The sequence below is a fragment of the Hypanus sabinus genome, chromosome 18 (assembly GCF_030144855.1).
Source record: "Hypanus sabinus isolate sHypSab1 chromosome 18, sHypSab1.hap1, whole genome shotgun sequence".
Taxonomy (NCBI): Eukaryota; Metazoa; Chordata; class Chondrichthyes; order Myliobatiformes; family Dasyatidae; genus Hypanus; species Hypanus sabinus.
The window spans coordinates 34,846,155-34,863,555 of NC_082723.1; the positions used below are offsets into that span (position 1 = coordinate 34,846,155).

The following is a 17,401-nucleotide window of genomic DNA, read 5'->3' on the forward strand; positions in this document are numbered from 1 at the left end:
GCTGTAGCTGCATGTGGGAGCCGGTGGACTCCATTGTGGTAAGTGTTGACTGCTTGAGGAACTCGGGCTCAAAGTTAATGACCTGGAATCTGAGCTGTGGCACATCACAGAGGGGGAGACTTACCTAGATTCTTTGTTTCAGGAAGTAGTCACACCCATCAGGTTAGCTGCCTCAAATTTGGTCTGTGGTCAGGGACAGGAGGATGTGACTATGTGGGAGGCGGGTAGTGGGATCCAAAAGACAGTGCTGGAGGCAAAAAATTCCTTTCGGTTAGTCCTGACGAAGGGTCTCGGCCCGAAACGTCGACAGCGCTTCTCCCTATAGATGCTGCCTGGCCTGCTGTGTTCCACCAGCATTTTGTGTGTGTTGTTGTTTGAATGGTGAAAGGCCTTGATAGATTGGATATGGAGTGGCTGTTTCCTATGATAGGGAGTTTAAGACCAGAAGACACAGCCTCAGAATAGAGGGGTGTCCTTTTAGAATGAAGTTGAGGAATTTGTTTAGCCAGAGAGTGGTGAATCTGTGGAATTCTATGCCACAAGCAGCTAAATCTTCATGTATATTTAAGGCAGTGGTTGATAGATTGGTCACAGCATGAAAGGGTATGGAGAGAAGGCAAGCGATTGGGGCTGAGAGGAGAATTAGATCAGCCATGATGAAATTGCAGAGCAGACTCGATGGGCCAAATGGCCTAATTCTTATCCTATATCTGATGGTTTTATTCTCTTTTACTATATTTTGGATGAGATTTATTTTTCAAATTTCACATCTGTTCATTTATTTGAGCATCATTGGAAATAAACTTCAACATCTAATGTTTCAGACTTTGATATCTGTGAGAGTTCTAACCTGGAATCTGAGTTAATCTGAAGGTTCCAGTCTATCCCTGTGCTTCTTCTTAAGAAACTGCAGGTGCTGGATGGTAGAAACTTGTTTTTGACCCCAATGTAGCACGTTTTCTTTGGACAAAATAGAAACCTTCGCTAGCTTGAACTGTGTAGCAATAGGAAACTTGTATTTCTCATCAAGGCACCAAATTCTGGTGAGAGTTGTGTGGCATTGTAAGAAGGATCATAAATATTTGTCCCACTTAGAACTTTCAAAGAACATGTGACACACAACCTGATATGGAGGCTCCACTGCACAGGATCAAAAGAGGTTGGAGGGCATTGTAAGTTCAGCCAGCTCCATCTTGGGCACAACTGTCCCCACCGTCAAGGACATCGTCAAAGCCACTGCCTCAAGATGGTAGCATCCAATACTGAGCAATCTCACTGCCTGACACATGTCCTCTTCTCATTATCATAAGTCTATAAGACCTTAAGGCACAGGAGCAGAATTACGCATTTCAACGCATCGTGTCGGACCATAAGATACAGGAGCAGAACTAGCCCATTTAGCCCATCAAGTCTGCTCCGTTATTTCATCATGGCTGATCCATTTCCCTCTCAGCCCCAATCTCCTGTCTTCTTTCCATACCCCTTCATGTCCTGATTGATCGAAAACCTATCAATGTCTGCTTTAAGTACACTCAATGACTTGGCTTCCACACCTGTCTATGGCAATGAATTCCACAGATTCACTACCCTCTGGCTAAAGAAATTCCACCTCATCTCTGTTGGATGTCCCTCCATTATTAGGCTGTGTCCACCATCAGGGAGGAGGTACAGGAGCCTGAAGAAGCCCAAACACACTTAATATTTTAAGAATAGCTTCTTTCCCCTCCACCATTAGATTTCTGAAGAGTCTATGGCCCTCATTAATCAATTTTTGCACAATCTATTTATTTTTGTTATTAATTATAGTCATTTGTTATACCTGTACTGCTGCCACACAACAACAAATTTCACAGCTTATGTTAGTGACAATAAACCTGATTCTGACACTATCTGTTAATTCTGAAATAACATTACAATCCTTAGCACTCAAAGTTGTAGAAAGCCGATAACTCAGCATCATTAAACTTATTTCCCAATCTATTGTCAAAGGGTTAAATGAACATACATCGGTGACGATGGGGATGCCAAGATGAGCCATGTTGTTGATGATTTCACTGTCCTCGGGTGGAATCTGGGCATGCTGAATCAGTTTGTTCAGGTTCTCCTCCGTGATTCCTAATTTACAACCAGAAAGAACAAGATGCATTGAACCTGAAATCATCATTTGTAAAAACCTTTTGCTGCGTTGATGTAAGTATCCAATAATCTTGCACATTTCAGAGAAATCACAGGATTAAAGCAGGAATTGTGAGTGCTTAGTGCTCCTGATTCCCTGTGCTGGTTTCCTCATTTAACAACGAGTTTATCACTGGAGGATAATTATTTCATTCAAGCATGCCCTACGTACTAAAGATCAAGCATGGAGGCAGATACAATTAAATGGCATTGTTTAAATGCTATTTGGACAGATATCTGGTTAGGACAATCATTGAGGATATGGGCCAATTGGTAGCAAATAGGATTAGAGTAGATAGGCATCATGGTCAGTATGGATCAGTTGGGCCAAAGGGCCATTTGTGTGCTGTACAATTGTATGATTCTATGACACAGCACAAAGCATTCCCTAACAAGGGTATGCACCAAGAAGATGCTCTAGAAAGAGAGCAAATAAAAGAAAAAAAACATTTATACATCACCTTTCCTCATGGCTAAAACTGCAAACACAGAGAGTAGCTAGTCTTTGTGTATCACATACTGGAACCTCCTCTCTCACTGAGGTGGGAGCCCAGTATCATTCACTTCATTCATTTCTGTCTTTCTCTCAATAATCAGGTTTCTATCATTCAAGTAAACAGACAGATATGCGTGCAGCTCTCCTACTGCATGTACATTTGCTGCCTTGGAGGTAAGTGAAGTAAATTTTCAGTACATATCTATCACTGTAAACTACCCCGAAATTCACTTCCTTGCAGTTATTCACAGTAGAACAAAGAACTAAAATAGAATTAATGAAAAACTAAAAACAAAGACTGAAAGGGAAACTCCAGGCTGCAGATCGCAGCAACGGCAGCTCCGAAGTACTGTATATCCCATAGTCCCTTGAGCTGTCCACTGTACGTCACAGTATACAGGTAGTCCCTGAGTTACGACTGTCCGACTTACAGACGGACTCAGGAACGGGGACTGCCTGTATTGCTAGCACAAACTCTGTCTTCGGTTTGACAGTACTGCCAACTAAGTCAATCTGCCAGGAACATGTCCCATACCTCTGATCAAATAAATTGTACAGCAGAGAACCAATCCAAACTCAGCCTCTCTCTGAGACCTATCCTGATGCGCACTATAGTAACCACAATTCCAATTTTACCATTCACTCATCCTTACAAGAAGATGTGAAAGCCTGACAATGGTTTAGCTCTCAGACGAACCATTGTCTGGAACACATCCTTCAACATCCTGCACCAGGGTTTGACTTTAGGCTCAGCTCACCAAGTCATCAGCAGGAAAAAGTCAAACTCTGACTGTGAAAAGCAAAACACTGCAGATGATGTAAGTGTGAAATAAAAACTAATAGCAGTGTTGGCATTGAGCAGTTTCAATAAAGACACAGATTTCAGGTGAGTTCAGATGGAAGATCACCGAGCAGAAACACCAGTTCAGTTTCTCTTCCGCAAACTCTAACTTTTTTCTCTCTGACACTTGGCACCATTTTAAGGATTAAGTTTACAGGCTACAGACTATCAGAACATTTATCTGTCTCACTCACCATTCTTAAGAAAAATGTAGAGAAGGATGATGCGAATTTTATCGTAAGTGGAGACATTGTTGTCCAGCAGTATGGGAACAATAGCACGCATTGGGTCTTTGATCTTCTCTCCTTCAGCGTCTGTCCCCATGGCCAAATCCTAATAACAAAGTCAGATTTGTAGCTCCTTATAGAATCACTGTGGCATCAAGCCTGTTGGTCCTATTGACACGTAACCCTGCATATTCTCTCCACATGTCCATCCAGTTCCTTTCTGAAAGCTACAATTAAACTTGCTGTATATATACCACATTTTCAGACAGCAGATTTCACATCTTAACTACTCATTGGGATCTTTCAGCGTATTCCTCGTTAGAGACTTGCCCCAAACTTTTCCCATTTGCTCAACTGTGGTGTGGATTTTGAATCAAGGTCAAGAGACACCTGTTTGCTTGAGTCCTTTGCACCAGTTAAAATTATTCCAGGGAAATTTCTTACACCACCTTCTGCATTAGACTCTTGTGTGAGTCTTAAATAAAGTGACAGAGCAACTGGGCTTATGGTTCAGGAACTAAATGATATAGAGGTGAGTAATGGTGGAAAAGCTGAAGTGACATTCACAGTTACATTTTACAATTCAGTTCATTAAAGTCAGATTCTGATCATTAGAGCAATAAAAACGGGCATTCAGCAATGTCAATGGTAAACTTTCATTCATAGGCTTAACATTCTTATAAAAAAGACTGAAGATCTGATGGACTGTTCAGCACAGACTAGATCAGCTGAAAGGTCTGTTCCTGTGCTCTTGTGCTCTAGAACTCTGTGACTGAGTTTGGAATCTACATTTGCTTTCAGAAATAGGATCCTCATTTCTATCAACCGAGGAATGCTGAAAATTGTTTGAAACACAAATGGAGAGATGGGGTTGCATGGTGCTGGTATATGTGTAGCTTGGTGACATCCCCATTGTCACAGTTTGTTCCCAGAGAAGGATTTGCAAAGTTTTAAGTTAGCATGAGGCAGGAGTGGATGTTGGATCCAGAGGCAGGATGCAAAATATTGTGTTGTACATTTCCTAAATTATATTTGTCACTTGTCCAGCCGTTTCTATTCAAGTACCTGTCAAAATGCCTTTACAACATATATATAATTTAAAAGTCATTGGACAGGAACCCTGACAGGAAAATTAGAGAGAGATATGGGTTTGAGAAGGTAAAAGGATTTGTGTAGATTGACATCATGGTTGTCATGGACACAGCAGGTCCATTTCTGTGCTGTCCGATTCTATGATTTACGGGGATGAGGGAGGTAACAGACTAAAAAAAAGATGAATAACGACAGTGCTCCTGAACAGCGAACATCACGATGCAGCCTAGCAAAGCTCCTAAATCTAAAGATATAAAATAGTGTCATGTGCCCCACACAAAACTTAGTAATGAACTCACCGAGAGATCAGAAATATTGCCTGTAAGTTAGAGTATGCAGAAGGACATGCACTATACTGTGCTTCCCTAAAATCCAAATAAGAGGCCACTGCCCAACCGGGTCTTAATTTTAATTCTCCATGTTGAAAATTGATCCAAATTTTCTCTGATCTTACAGAACTGTATATTTGTTATATTTTATGTCATTCGTAAGCAGTGTTATAAAATGCAAACGCATGGAAATAAATGTCGGCATTGTGATTCTCAGCATAATAATGCAAGCAGCCCCTCAAACAAAAGAAAATCTGCAGATGCTTGAAATCTGAGCAACACACACAAAATGCTGGAGGAACTCAGCAGGCCAGGCAACATCTAGGAAAACAGTCCAGTCAACATTTCGACTATACTTTTTTCCACAGATGCTGCCTGGCCTGCTGAGTTCCTCCAGCATTTTGTGTGTGTTGCTCAGGTACAGCCCCTGGTGTTTTATAAAATTCTCCTCTCCTGGTAAATAACCTGTGAGTGTCCCACGGTCTAACATCTCACCTGTTCAACTCGACATAGTTTATCCACAGTGCCCTGGTAGTGCTTCATACAGTCCTCAGCAAGGTGAAGATGTGTGGAATACTGAAAGATAGAAATGGACACCATTTAATAGAGTTAATGAAACTCTTTTATATAAACTTGCTCTAAGTTTGTAGTATTTTCTTATATTACTATAAACATTGATTCAACAGTAACTGGTGAACTATATGGTGCAAACATCAGATCCTCGAGCTGTTATCCTGCCAACGTTATTGCAGAGACCATGAGTACCTTACTGAGCTCCTTCTGGTACTGTGGCATCTTCTTTAGCATCTGGGACAGATCCCTCATGGTTGTCTGCAATGAAGACAAATGTTATTATTGAATGCACCAACCACTATTGTCATTCACACACTGCTCTTTGCAACATGAAGATAATGGTCATAAATGTGTTTATCATCCTTGTGCTGAACACTCATGTTCTATCATTTCCTCAATTTTTCACCCCAGCTCATCACTCAGAGCAAACTCACCAACTGTACATAAACTGCAACTATGAGCCAGGATAGAACTGCAGGGATACTTCAGCTTAAAATTCTACTCTAATGTTCACAACAAAAATCAGTGGTTGCCCTATCCTGGAATTCAAGAGAGCTGATAGGTAGCTCAGAGCTCAAAATAAATACATTATTGCGAAGGCACCTCACAAAAGTGCACTTGTTAAATACAAGCATTTAAGCACACAAGCACACACAAATAGATACATGTGTGGATACACACAGAAACATACGTTCAGAGAGGCACACAAACACATATTTGTATACGAACACAAATATGCAAGCCACTTGACTTCCTTAATAACCAAAATTTTACTGACCTCTGCCTTGAATAGACTCAGCAGCCATTCTGTGTGGTGAATTCTGAAATTTACCTACCCTCTAGGTGAAGAAGTTTCTTTTCATCTTAGCCCTCAGTTGTTGACGAGATTGTAACCTGGGTTCTAGACACCCAAATAGGGGGCATTAGCTGCATCAACCCTATCAAAGCCGCTAAGAGTTTTGGACTTTTCCAGGAATCATCTCATGCTATTTTGACCTTAAGATAACAAAGGCCTGTGAAAATCAAACAAACCTGCAGATGTTGGGCAACTGACGATGCTGGAAACACTGAACAGGTCCGGCAGCATCTGTAGGACAAGTGGGACAATTAACATTTCAGATCAAAGTCTCTTTGCCCAGGAACTAAAATATTAACTGCTTCTCTCTCCATGGATGTTGCCTGACCTGTTGACGCTTCCAGAATTTTGTCCTTCCATACAGGCCCAGTATGCTTAACTGCTCTAGAAATGACCAACTCATCATCTGAGGATTCAATCTGTGAAACCCTTGTTGAATTTTGCCCCTCTATTCAGATTTTCAGATGTGGTCTCAGCAAGACCCAATAAAATTCTGAAATCTTGATTTGTGTCTAAATCCTCCAACAATGGCCAATATACTGTCTGCCTGCCTAACTAGTTGTAGGATGGCATGTTGATGTTCAATGACTCACCTAATAATTCATCTCTGAACACAACCTTTCAATTTCTCACCATATAAAAGAAAATGTTAAAGTGGATGCTGTCAGATGCTTCCACCTGCCACGTGCTCATCGTTTCATTCTATGTGTCTCTATTCTCTGAATCTTCCTTGTGAGTCAGTTTTGCATTATGGATTGACTATACTCTCAGGTAGAGGAATGGAACCCGGTGTAGTCTTCTGCTGCTGTAGCTCATCCACTTCAAGGTTCAATGTGTTGTGAATTCAGAGACGCTCTTCTGTACACCACTGTTGTAACATGTGTTTATTTGAGTTATTGTCACCTTCCTGTCAGCTTGAAGCAGTCTGGCCATTCTTCTCTGACCTCTCTCACTAACAAGGCACTTTCACCCAGAGAACTACCGCTCACTGATGATCTTTTATTTTTCACACTATTCTCTGTAAACTCTACGAGGAGTGTGAAAATCCCAGGAGATCAGCAGTTTCTGATCACCTCTTATGGCACCAGCAATCATTCCATGGTCAAAGTCATTTAGATCATTCCTTCCCAATTGCAATGTTTAGCCTAAACAACAACTACATATCTTGACCATGTCTGCATGCTTTTATGCATTAAATTGCTGCCACATGATTGGCTGATTAGATATTTGTATTAATGAGCAGGTGTACAGGTGTACCGAACCCCCTGACTTGAGTCACTGATCCAGATTGTGATGAACTGGGTCTCAGTATCAGACTCTGAGACATCCCATTAGTCATGGTTTCATGACCTGAAAATGATCCACCTCTGTATCTCTCCATTAGCCAATCCTCAGTCCACACCAGTATATTACCCCCCATCAAAACTCTGATTTAATAAAATTTTGTGGTGGCCGCTTTAGAATCTATAAAATTTATAAATATAAATCTGCGTATCCACCATCTCCTTCAAAACTCTCCATATACTTACTGCATTGTTACTTTCCTCAGCCTCCTCATTCACTCTACACCTCGAGGCCTCCACTGCTACAGGAGGGTAGCTGTGCCTAAACATATGACAGCCTCAAATGAAGTTATGCAAACACACATGAACACAAACATACCCACACACAGGAGCACACATTGACATGTACACACACATTTATGCTCAAAAGCACTTGCACTTTTAGTGAGTCCTGTTAGTAATACTGTGGTTACTCTTTTTTCATCGTTCTAAAATAACAATTCCACTTACTTCTCAGTATAGTTTTCAGTTGTTAAGTGAATTCAGTGTACTATTACTGCACTTTGATTTAATTTTCTGACTGGAATTGAAAACCAAGTCTCTGAGGCAGATGTAGATGCCTTGTATGGAACGCTCCGCCACAGAATGCAGTGGAGACCAAGTCCATGGGTACATTCAAAGCAGAAGTTTATAGATTCTTAATTGGTTGGGGCATCAAGGGATATGTTGAGATGGCAAGTGTATGGGATTGAATGTGATCCAGGATCAGCCATGATGAAATGGTGGAACAGACTTGTGAGCTGAATAGGCTAATTCTGCTCCTATGTCTTATGGTGTTGAGTTTAAAACTGAGTAAATCAGTTAAGTCAGGAGATAGGAGCTTTCAAATCCAATCAAGGTGAGCTTCGTCAGGTAAACATGTTGGAATTAATACAAGATCATAATTCTTAATTATTTTTTCTATGCATTCCATAAACATGTTCTCAAATGAACATGTAGGAAAACTGAAATAGAAATAACTAATGTTGAAAATACTCAGTAGGTCAGGCAGTATCTGTGGAAAGAGAAGCAAAGTTTTAATTTCAGGGCAAATCAGAAATGAATGGCCTTCCACAGAGATGCATCTCAGCCTATTGAGTATTCCCTGTGTTGTTCATAGTTTATACTTTAGATGAGAATTTAGACAGCCACATGTCAGGCTGCTAGAATTATCAACTAGACAGCTGGTGTTTTGATATCCCAGTAAGAGTCTTGGATGCAGGAGAGTGGTAAAGGAGATCAGAAACAAAGTAAAGACAAGGATCCAAGATGTCTGCACTAACCTTTTCTCCAGTTGCCATTCTCTTGCTTGAAGAAAAATCTTTCAATGACCGCGTCACTTCCCTGGAGAGAGAAAACTCAATGTTTCAACAGGCAAATACCGTACATATCTGATGTGCTTCACAAAAACGGACACTTTCCCTCCCGACACATTCAAGAATGTTGATTTTTGAACGTAGCGCAGTTCAAACCTTGATCCCTTAGGCATATCATTTATCAGTTCTGGATTCCGCCTTAAATAACTTGTCTCCATTTTCTAATCTTCCAGATCACTCAGACAGCCTGGGTAGGGGCCGCTCCCAGCGGCTTCAGCCCTCCAGTACACAGATGTGCGGAGACATCATTGGCTAATCAGTCTATCAGCAAGATTTTCAATTGTCTGTGTAATGACAGCCTGCCAGGACATGGGTTGTGAACATTGCTCTTCACAAAGAATATTTCTACCATCAGGGAAGTGGTACAGGAGAGGAGCCTCGCTCAACGGTTCCAAAACAGCTTCTTTCCCCCCACCATCAGGTTTTTGAACAATTCACGAACCCATGAACATACCTCACTTTTTTTTCACTATTATTTTATAATTTATTGTATGTTTAATTGTTTGCATTGTACTGCTGTCACAGAACAACATAGGTCAGTGGAAGTGGTGGATGCAGGTTCAATTTCAACATCTGGATAGTTAGATAGATCGAGGGGTATGAAGGACTATTGTCCAGGTATGGGTAGATGGGACTGGGCAGAATAACAGTTTGGCAGAGACTAGATGGGCCAAAGGGCTTGTTTCTGTGCTGTAGTGCTCTACGACACTGAGTCAGTAATACTAAACTGACAAATTAAAAGCGTATCAATGATGTCTCCTTGTATGGTGAAAATGAATCCCCAAGATCAGAGGACAATTCAACCCAACCGGTAATAATAAAGTTGATTCTGATTTGGAGGTAAAGCTTTTGGCCAAACTGCTCCACACTGGAGTCCAAGCTTCACAGTGCTGCCCCACACCATGCACCACTGCCTTTCTGTCCAGTAGGGGCTTCCATTAAATGGAGTAATATTCATATACTTATATGCATTCAATATTCTTTTCTTCTGTATTGATATTCTAAAGGATCAATATCCATATCTCATATGTGTGTGACTTTCTGCTGGTGTTTATAACATATAACAATCACAGAACGGAAACAGGCCATCTCGGCCCTCCTTGTCCGTGCCGAACTCTTAATCTCACCTAGTCCCACCTACCCGCACTCAGCCCATAACCCTCCACTCCTTTCCTGTCCATATACCTATCCAATTTTACCTTAAATGACACAACTGAACTGGCCTCTACTACTTCCACAGGAAGCTCATTCCACACAGCTATCACTCTCTGAGTAAAGAAATACCCCCTCGTGTTTCCCTTAAACTTCTGCCCCCTAACTCTCAAATCATGTCCTCTCGTTTGAATCACCCCTACTCTCAATGGAAACAGCCTATTCACGTCAACTCTATCTATCTCTCAAAATTTTAAATACCTCGATCAAATCCCCCCTCAACTTTCTACACTCCAATGAATAGAGACCTAACTTGTTCAACCTTTCTCTGTAACTTAAGTGCTGAAACCCAGGTAACATCCTAGTAAATCGTCTCTGCACTCTCTCTAATTTATTGTTATCTTTCCTATAATTCGGTGACCAGAACTGTATACAATATTCCAAATTTGGCCTTACCAATGCCTTGTACAATTTTAACATTACATCCCAACTTCTGTACTCAATACTTTGATTTATAAAGGCCAGCGTTCCAAAAGCCTTCTTCACCACCCTATCTACATGAGACTCCACCTTCAGGGAACTATGCACTGTTATTCCTAGATCTCTCTGTTCCACTGCATTCCTCAATGCCCTACCATTTACCCTGTATGTTCTATTTGGATTATTCCTCCCAAAATGTAGAACCTCACACTTCTCAGCATTAAACTCCATCTGCCAATGTTCAGCCCATTCTTCTAACCGGCATAAATCTCCCTGCAAGCTTTGAAAACCCACCTCATTATCCACAACACCTCCTACCTTAGTATCATCGGCATACTTACTAATCCAATTTACCACCCCATCATCCAGATCATTTATGTATATTACAAACAACATTGGGCCCAAAACAGATCCCTGAGGCACCCCGCTAGTCACTGGCCTCCATCCCGATAAACAATTATCCACCACTACTCTCTGGCATCTCCCATCTAGCCACTGTTGAATCCATTTTATTACTCCAGCATTAATACCTAACGAATGAACCTTCTTAACTAACCTTCCATGTGGAACTTTGTCAAAGGCTTTGCTGAAGTCCATATAGACTACATCCACTGCCTTACCCTCATCAACATTCCTCGTAACTTCTTCAAAAAATTCAATAAGGTTTGTCAAACATGACCTTCCTCGCACAAATCCATGCTGGCTACTCCTAATCAGATCCTGTCTATCCAGATAATTATAAATACTATCTCTAAGAATACTTTCCATTAATTTACCCACCACTGATGTCAAACTGACAGGTCTATAACTGCTAGACTTACTTCTAGAACCCTTTTTAAACAATGGAACCACATGAGCAATATGCCAATCTTCCGGCACAATCCCCGTTTCTAATGACATCTTAAAGATCTCCGTCAGAGCTCCTGCTATTTCTACACAAACTTCCCTCAAGGTCCTGGGGAATATCCTGTCAGGACCCAGAGATATATCCACTTTTAAATTTCTTAAAAGCACCAGTACTTCCACCTCTTTAATTGTCATAGGTTCCATAACTTCCTTACTTGTTTCCCACACCTTATACAATTCAATATCCTTCTCCTTAGTGAATACCGAAGAGAAGAAATTGTTCAAAATCTCTCCCATCTCCCTCGGCTCCACACATAGCTGACCACCCTGATTCTCTAAGGGGCCAATTTTATTCCTCACTATCCTCTTGCTTTTAATATAACTGTAGAAACCTTTTGGATTTACTTTCACCTTATTTGCCAAACCAACCTCGTATCTTCTTTTAGTTTTTCTAATCTCTTTCTTAAGATTCCTTTTACATTCTTTATATTCCTCGAGCAATTCCTTTACTCCATGCTGCCTATATCTATTGTAGACATCCCTCTTTTTCCGAACCAAATTTCTAATATCCCTCGAAAACCATGGTGCTTTCAAACCTTTAACCTTTCCTTTCAACCTAACAGGAACATAAAGATTCTGTACCCTCATAATTTCACCCTTAAATGACCTCCATTTCTCTATTACATCCTTCCCATAAAACAACTTGACCCAATCCACTCTCTCTAAATCCCTTCGCATCTCCTCAAAGTTAGCCTTTCTCCAATCAAAATTCTCAACTCTAGGTCCAGTCCTGTCCTTCTCCATAATTATATTGAAGCTAATGCTATTGTGATCACTGGACCCGAAGTGCTCCCCAACACATAGGTCAGCTGACCTATCGCATTCCCTAACAGGAGATCGAACATTGCCCCATCTCTAGTCAGTACTTCTATGTATTGTTGCAAAAAACTATCCTGCACACATTTCACAAACTCTAAACCATCCAAAGATTTAAAATATTTTGCTGTTTTGGTACTTGGTTGGCTCTAGTTGCTGACACTGTGACAATGGCTGGCAGTTGCAAGAGGGTTTTATAGGAAATCTTAAATACTGCTTTGTAATAAGTTTTCTCTACAGGCAGTAGTTATGAGCAAAATTATCAGGTTTCTGTGCAAACTCATTTGCTCTCCAAATGTACCATAAATCATGGAGTAGAAAGCACCCCTTCTACCAACCACCTATCAGCTGGAACGAGTGTCAAAGCAACATCTTTCAATTATTGAGGCATTTATAGTAAGGTTTCAAATGATCTTCCATCATCACAAATGTGATACAAACCTTTTATAACATGGGTATAAATGGCAGAAAACATAAACAAATGAATAAAGTACAGCACTATAACCAGCCAAAAAAGGCAGAATGAAGTCCACAGTCACGTACTGAGACACCTCTGCAATGTGCTTATGACGGAGAGTGATCCAGAGATCATCGTCCTCATCCAGAAGCACCTCCTTGACCCGGTTTTCACCAATCCCACTTGTTTCGTACCTGAGGGACAGAAAAAAGATCAAATGAAGCAGATAAAATGAGTCTGCAATTGCCAGAATCCCTACTGGGTCTGTCTGTTACATCTCTCCAGGAGCAGTCCATTCCATGTAATGCTAGGTACAAGATGATAAGAGGTATAGATCGAGTGAGCAGCCATAGACATTCCTAAGTGGTAATGGCTAATACAAGTGGCATAATTTAAAGGTGACTGAATGAAAGTATAGGGAGAATATCAGATGTAGATTTTTTTGTACATAGTGAGTGGTGGGTGTGTGGAATGCCCTGCCAGGGTGGCGGTAGATGGAGATACATTTGGAGTATTTAAGAAAATCTTACATTGGCACCTGGATGATAGAAAAATGGAGGGTTACATGGAGGGAAGGGATAGATTGATCTTAGAGTAGGTTAAAAGGTTGGCACAACATTGTGGGCTCTTATGCTGTAGTGTTTTATGTTGGGGCTGGAGAGAAGTTCTCATTTTGATACATTTATGTAATACCCCGACTCCATAAACTGTCCTCAGTACCACACTGAAAAATTAACATCCAGTGCCACACCATCTCAGAGCACAGCTAGCCATTGTGGTTAGTGCTTCACTAGTTCATTTCAGGAATTCTATGAAATGGCCTGATAGTTGACTCTCAGCAGTGAAGATTGGGGATGGGAAAAATGAAGTGAAGACTAAATGGCACATTGGGCCGATAACCAAAATGTAGTTGAAAACAGAAATAGAGAAATGACAAAGTTTAAGAAGAAAATTCTGGTGCTCATGGCCCGACAGCTGGAGGTGAAGTCACCTACATTGGAGTAAATTGTATAAAGGATGCACTGGAGGCCAAGAGGGATCACACGGGTTACTGGGGATAGACAGGATTCCAATGATAGGGAAAGAGCTTGAGACCACCAGAGATTTGAAAAAGATGATAATATTTAAAAAGGAGATAATATCTGTCAGAGAATGATGTTTTAAACATCGGTGTAGAAGAAGCAAATCCATTAAGAGTAACACACACACAAAGTGCTGTAAGAGGTCAAGCAGCACCTATGGAAATGAATAAACTTTCAGCGCTTTGGGCCAAGACCCTTCATCAGGACTGGAAAAGAAAGGCAGAGGCTGCAGAATACAAACGTGGACGGTAGGAAAGGAGGGTACTTAGAAGGTGAAAACTGAGAAAATAGTGCTGGTGCATTGTGAAGACACTGGTGGCTTCTTCCAGTTCACCCACAAAACAGTTTATTCTTCGTCTCTTATGTTGTTTCTTTCCTTTCAAGGCCGCTGGGGCTCCATCGGAGTCCGTGAGCAACAGTTCAGACTTAATAAGTAGTGGGTTTCCAGACTTCGCTATCTCCAGGAACAGCCTAGATGTGTGCCCTTGGGGAATGGCCCTGCACGTAACTCAGTTCCTCACTGACTGAGGAAACATGCGGAGCAGAAACACTGAGAACGCAGGTGGTTTATTTGCTCATCGCTGGCTGCTGTCAGAAGGTGGTCCTGTACTCAAGAGTTTGTTTTTGCGAGTTCTCTCACTCTCTCTCTCTCTCAAAACAGGGGACTTGGAGAAGCAATGTGGAAGACTGCGACATAGGAACAGCAAGTTGCTGGGCTCCACTCTCATTGTTACAAGAGTGACCTCTCTCTCCCTCAATATAGAGGGAGGGAGAGAGAGAGAGGGGGGAGGGAGAGAGGGGGGAGAGAGAGAGAGAGAGAGAGGGAGGAGGAGGGGTGAGGGGAGGGAGAGAGAGAGGGAGAGAGAGAGAGAGAGGGGAGGGAGAGAGGGAGAGAGAGACAGAGAGAGAATGAGAATGAATCTGAGATACCGAAGTGCTGGGTTATAGACTGTAGTTTGATGGACTCTGAATCAAGGGCTCTTTAGGAGGTTCTTGCTGTTGTTTGCATGGTGGGGGGAGGGACAGGTTCAATGCTTCTGCTGTTCCTTGTGTGAAGAGAGGGAGGAGGAAGGCTTTGGGGCTTTCAATGTTTCTATCGTTCATTTTATGGGGTTTCTTGTTTCATGGAATGTCTGTGAAGAGTAAGAATTTCAGGATGTATACTGTCTATATTTTCTGATACTAAAATGAACCTTTGATAGGTGAAGTCTAGGTGGAGGGGAAAGAATCTGATAAAAGAGAAAAATGGACCATAGGAGAAAGGGAAGGAGTGGACCCAGTGGAAGGTGATAGGCAGGTGAGGAAAGATAAGAGGCGAGTGAGGGGAATAGAAGAGGGAGGGACTAATTTTTCTGGAAGTAAATTCCAATGTTCATGCCATCAGGGTGGAGGCTACCCAGATGGAATATGAGGTACTGCTCCTCCACCCTGAGTGTGGCCTGGGAAGGACAAGGGAAGGGGGAGGGATGGAAAGGGAGGGGAAGGAAGGGAGAGAGGGAGGGGGAGAGGGGAGGGGGAGAGAGAGGGTGGGAGAGGGGGAGGGAAGAAAGGAAAGAGAGAGGAAAGAGAAAGGAAGGGAGGAAAGGGGGAGGGAGAGGGAGGAAAGGGGACAGTGGTATAGGGAGGGAAATAGAGAACAAGGGAGGGAATTAGAGGGAGGGTAGAAAGGAGGGAAGGAGATGGTGGGAGGGTGAGAGAGAGGGAGGGGGATGGAGGGAGGGATGAAGGGGGAGTGAGGGAAGGATGAACAAAGGGATGGAGAAGGTGAGGGAAGGAAAGGAAGGGAGTGGGAGGGAGGGGAATGAAGTGGTAGGAAGGTGAAGGGGAAGGGTGAGGGAGAGAGAAGGAAGGAGGGAGAGGGAGGGAGTGTGAGAGGGAACTTTATTTTATTATGTTTCTTAGTTCTTTTGCTTGGAAGTTGCCCATAAATTGAGCTTGGGTAGCTCTGTGCATGTCCAAATGAAGGTCACAAAGGTACACTTAATGTCAGACAAATGTATAGAATATACATTCTCAAATGCTTTTCAGTAAAGTACCAAATTGAACATAATTAGGCTGTTCTGCCCAGTGCCAGGTGACGACAAGGAGATTTCCAACCAGACAGAAGGAATGACAAATTGAAGTAAGGAGAATTTGAGCTATTATTTGGTATCTGCTGTGTCCTCACTTTCAGCAGGAGCTATCAGTGCTGGCATTGGTTACAAATGAAAAATGCATTACAGTATAAGTAACTTCTATGAGGAGTAAAGACCTAATTATATTTAGGCATCTTATATTAAAAATAAAGCAACAGAGTATGATGTGTTGTGGGAGACAATGTTGTCAATGTTAAAATGGGCAATGGTCAGCATTATCCTCATTGATAACTCATTGATATTAGTTTACATTTCTGGTGCGAATGGTAATTAGAAAAGGAAGGGTATCTCTCACTTGTAAACATCATTTTCAACCGGCAGCAAATCGTAGGCCATGGCCTGGAACGTCAGCTCGTGGAGAACTGGAGATGCTGGGTCAAATCCACGATCTAGTATCAACAGTTGTGAGCGGGCTTTATCGGGACCCTGAAATCACATTTGTTTTAGGAAACAGATTCAAGTTAGATAGCCTCAAGTTCATTTAACAATTGTACAAAATTATTAAACACAACTCGAAGCTTCTGTAGGCACCATCTGCCACCAAGCAGCAGAGCTGAAGTTTCAGATCAAAGATGCTTCATTAGAACCTGCCAGCTTGCTAATACTGGTTCATTATCACTAGCTCACCATCACTGGCTTACTAACACTAGCTCACTGATACCAGTCACTTATACCAGCTCACTAATGCCAACTCTCTAATACTAGCTCAACTAACTAACACAACTAACTAACTAATACAACTCTAACTAACTCTGTCTCACAAACTATGGAAAAGGATCTTAGTGATTGTCGTGATGACTTGCAGCAGACTGAAAAGCTTGAGCATGTAGATATTAAGAAAAAGGATGTGCTGGAGCTTTTGGAAAGCATCAAGTTGGATAGGTCGCCGGGACCGGATGAGATGTACCCCAGACTACTGTGGAAGTTGAGGGAGGAGATTGCTGAGCCTCGGGCAATGATCTTTGCATCATCAAGGGGGATGGGAGAGGCTCCGGAGGATTGGAGGGTTGCAGATGTTGTTCCTTTATTCAAGAAAGGGAGTAGAGATAGCTCAGGAAATTTTAGACCAGTGAGTCTTACTTCAGT

At 41.8% G+C, this 17,401-nt stretch overlaps 1 protein-coding gene across 3 annotated transcripts in view; it reads right to left on the reverse strand.

Moving 5' to 3' along the window:
* The window catches only part of LOC132407470 (syntaxin-binding protein 1), a 132,974-nt gene that overhangs the window by 27,327 nt on the left and 88,246 nt on the right, over nt 1–17,401 (reverse strand). For all 3 annotated transcript variants that reach the window (XM_059994055.1, XM_059994056.1, XM_059994057.1), the window contains 7 exons: nt 16,611–16,741; nt 13,185–13,292; nt 9,195–9,255; nt 5,926–5,991; nt 5,656–5,736; nt 3,707–3,845; nt 2,006–2,115 (listed from right to left, as the gene is read on the reverse strand). In XM_059994055.1, the coding sequence (XP_059850038.1) occupies nt 2,006–2,115; nt 3,707–3,845; nt 5,656–5,736; nt 5,926–5,991; nt 9,195–9,255; nt 13,185–13,292; nt 16,611–16,741 (696 nt within the window). The remainder of the gene's footprint in view (nt 1–2,005; nt 2,116–3,706; nt 3,846–5,655; nt 5,737–5,925; nt 5,992–9,194; nt 9,256–13,184; nt 13,293–16,610; nt 16,742–17,401) is intronic.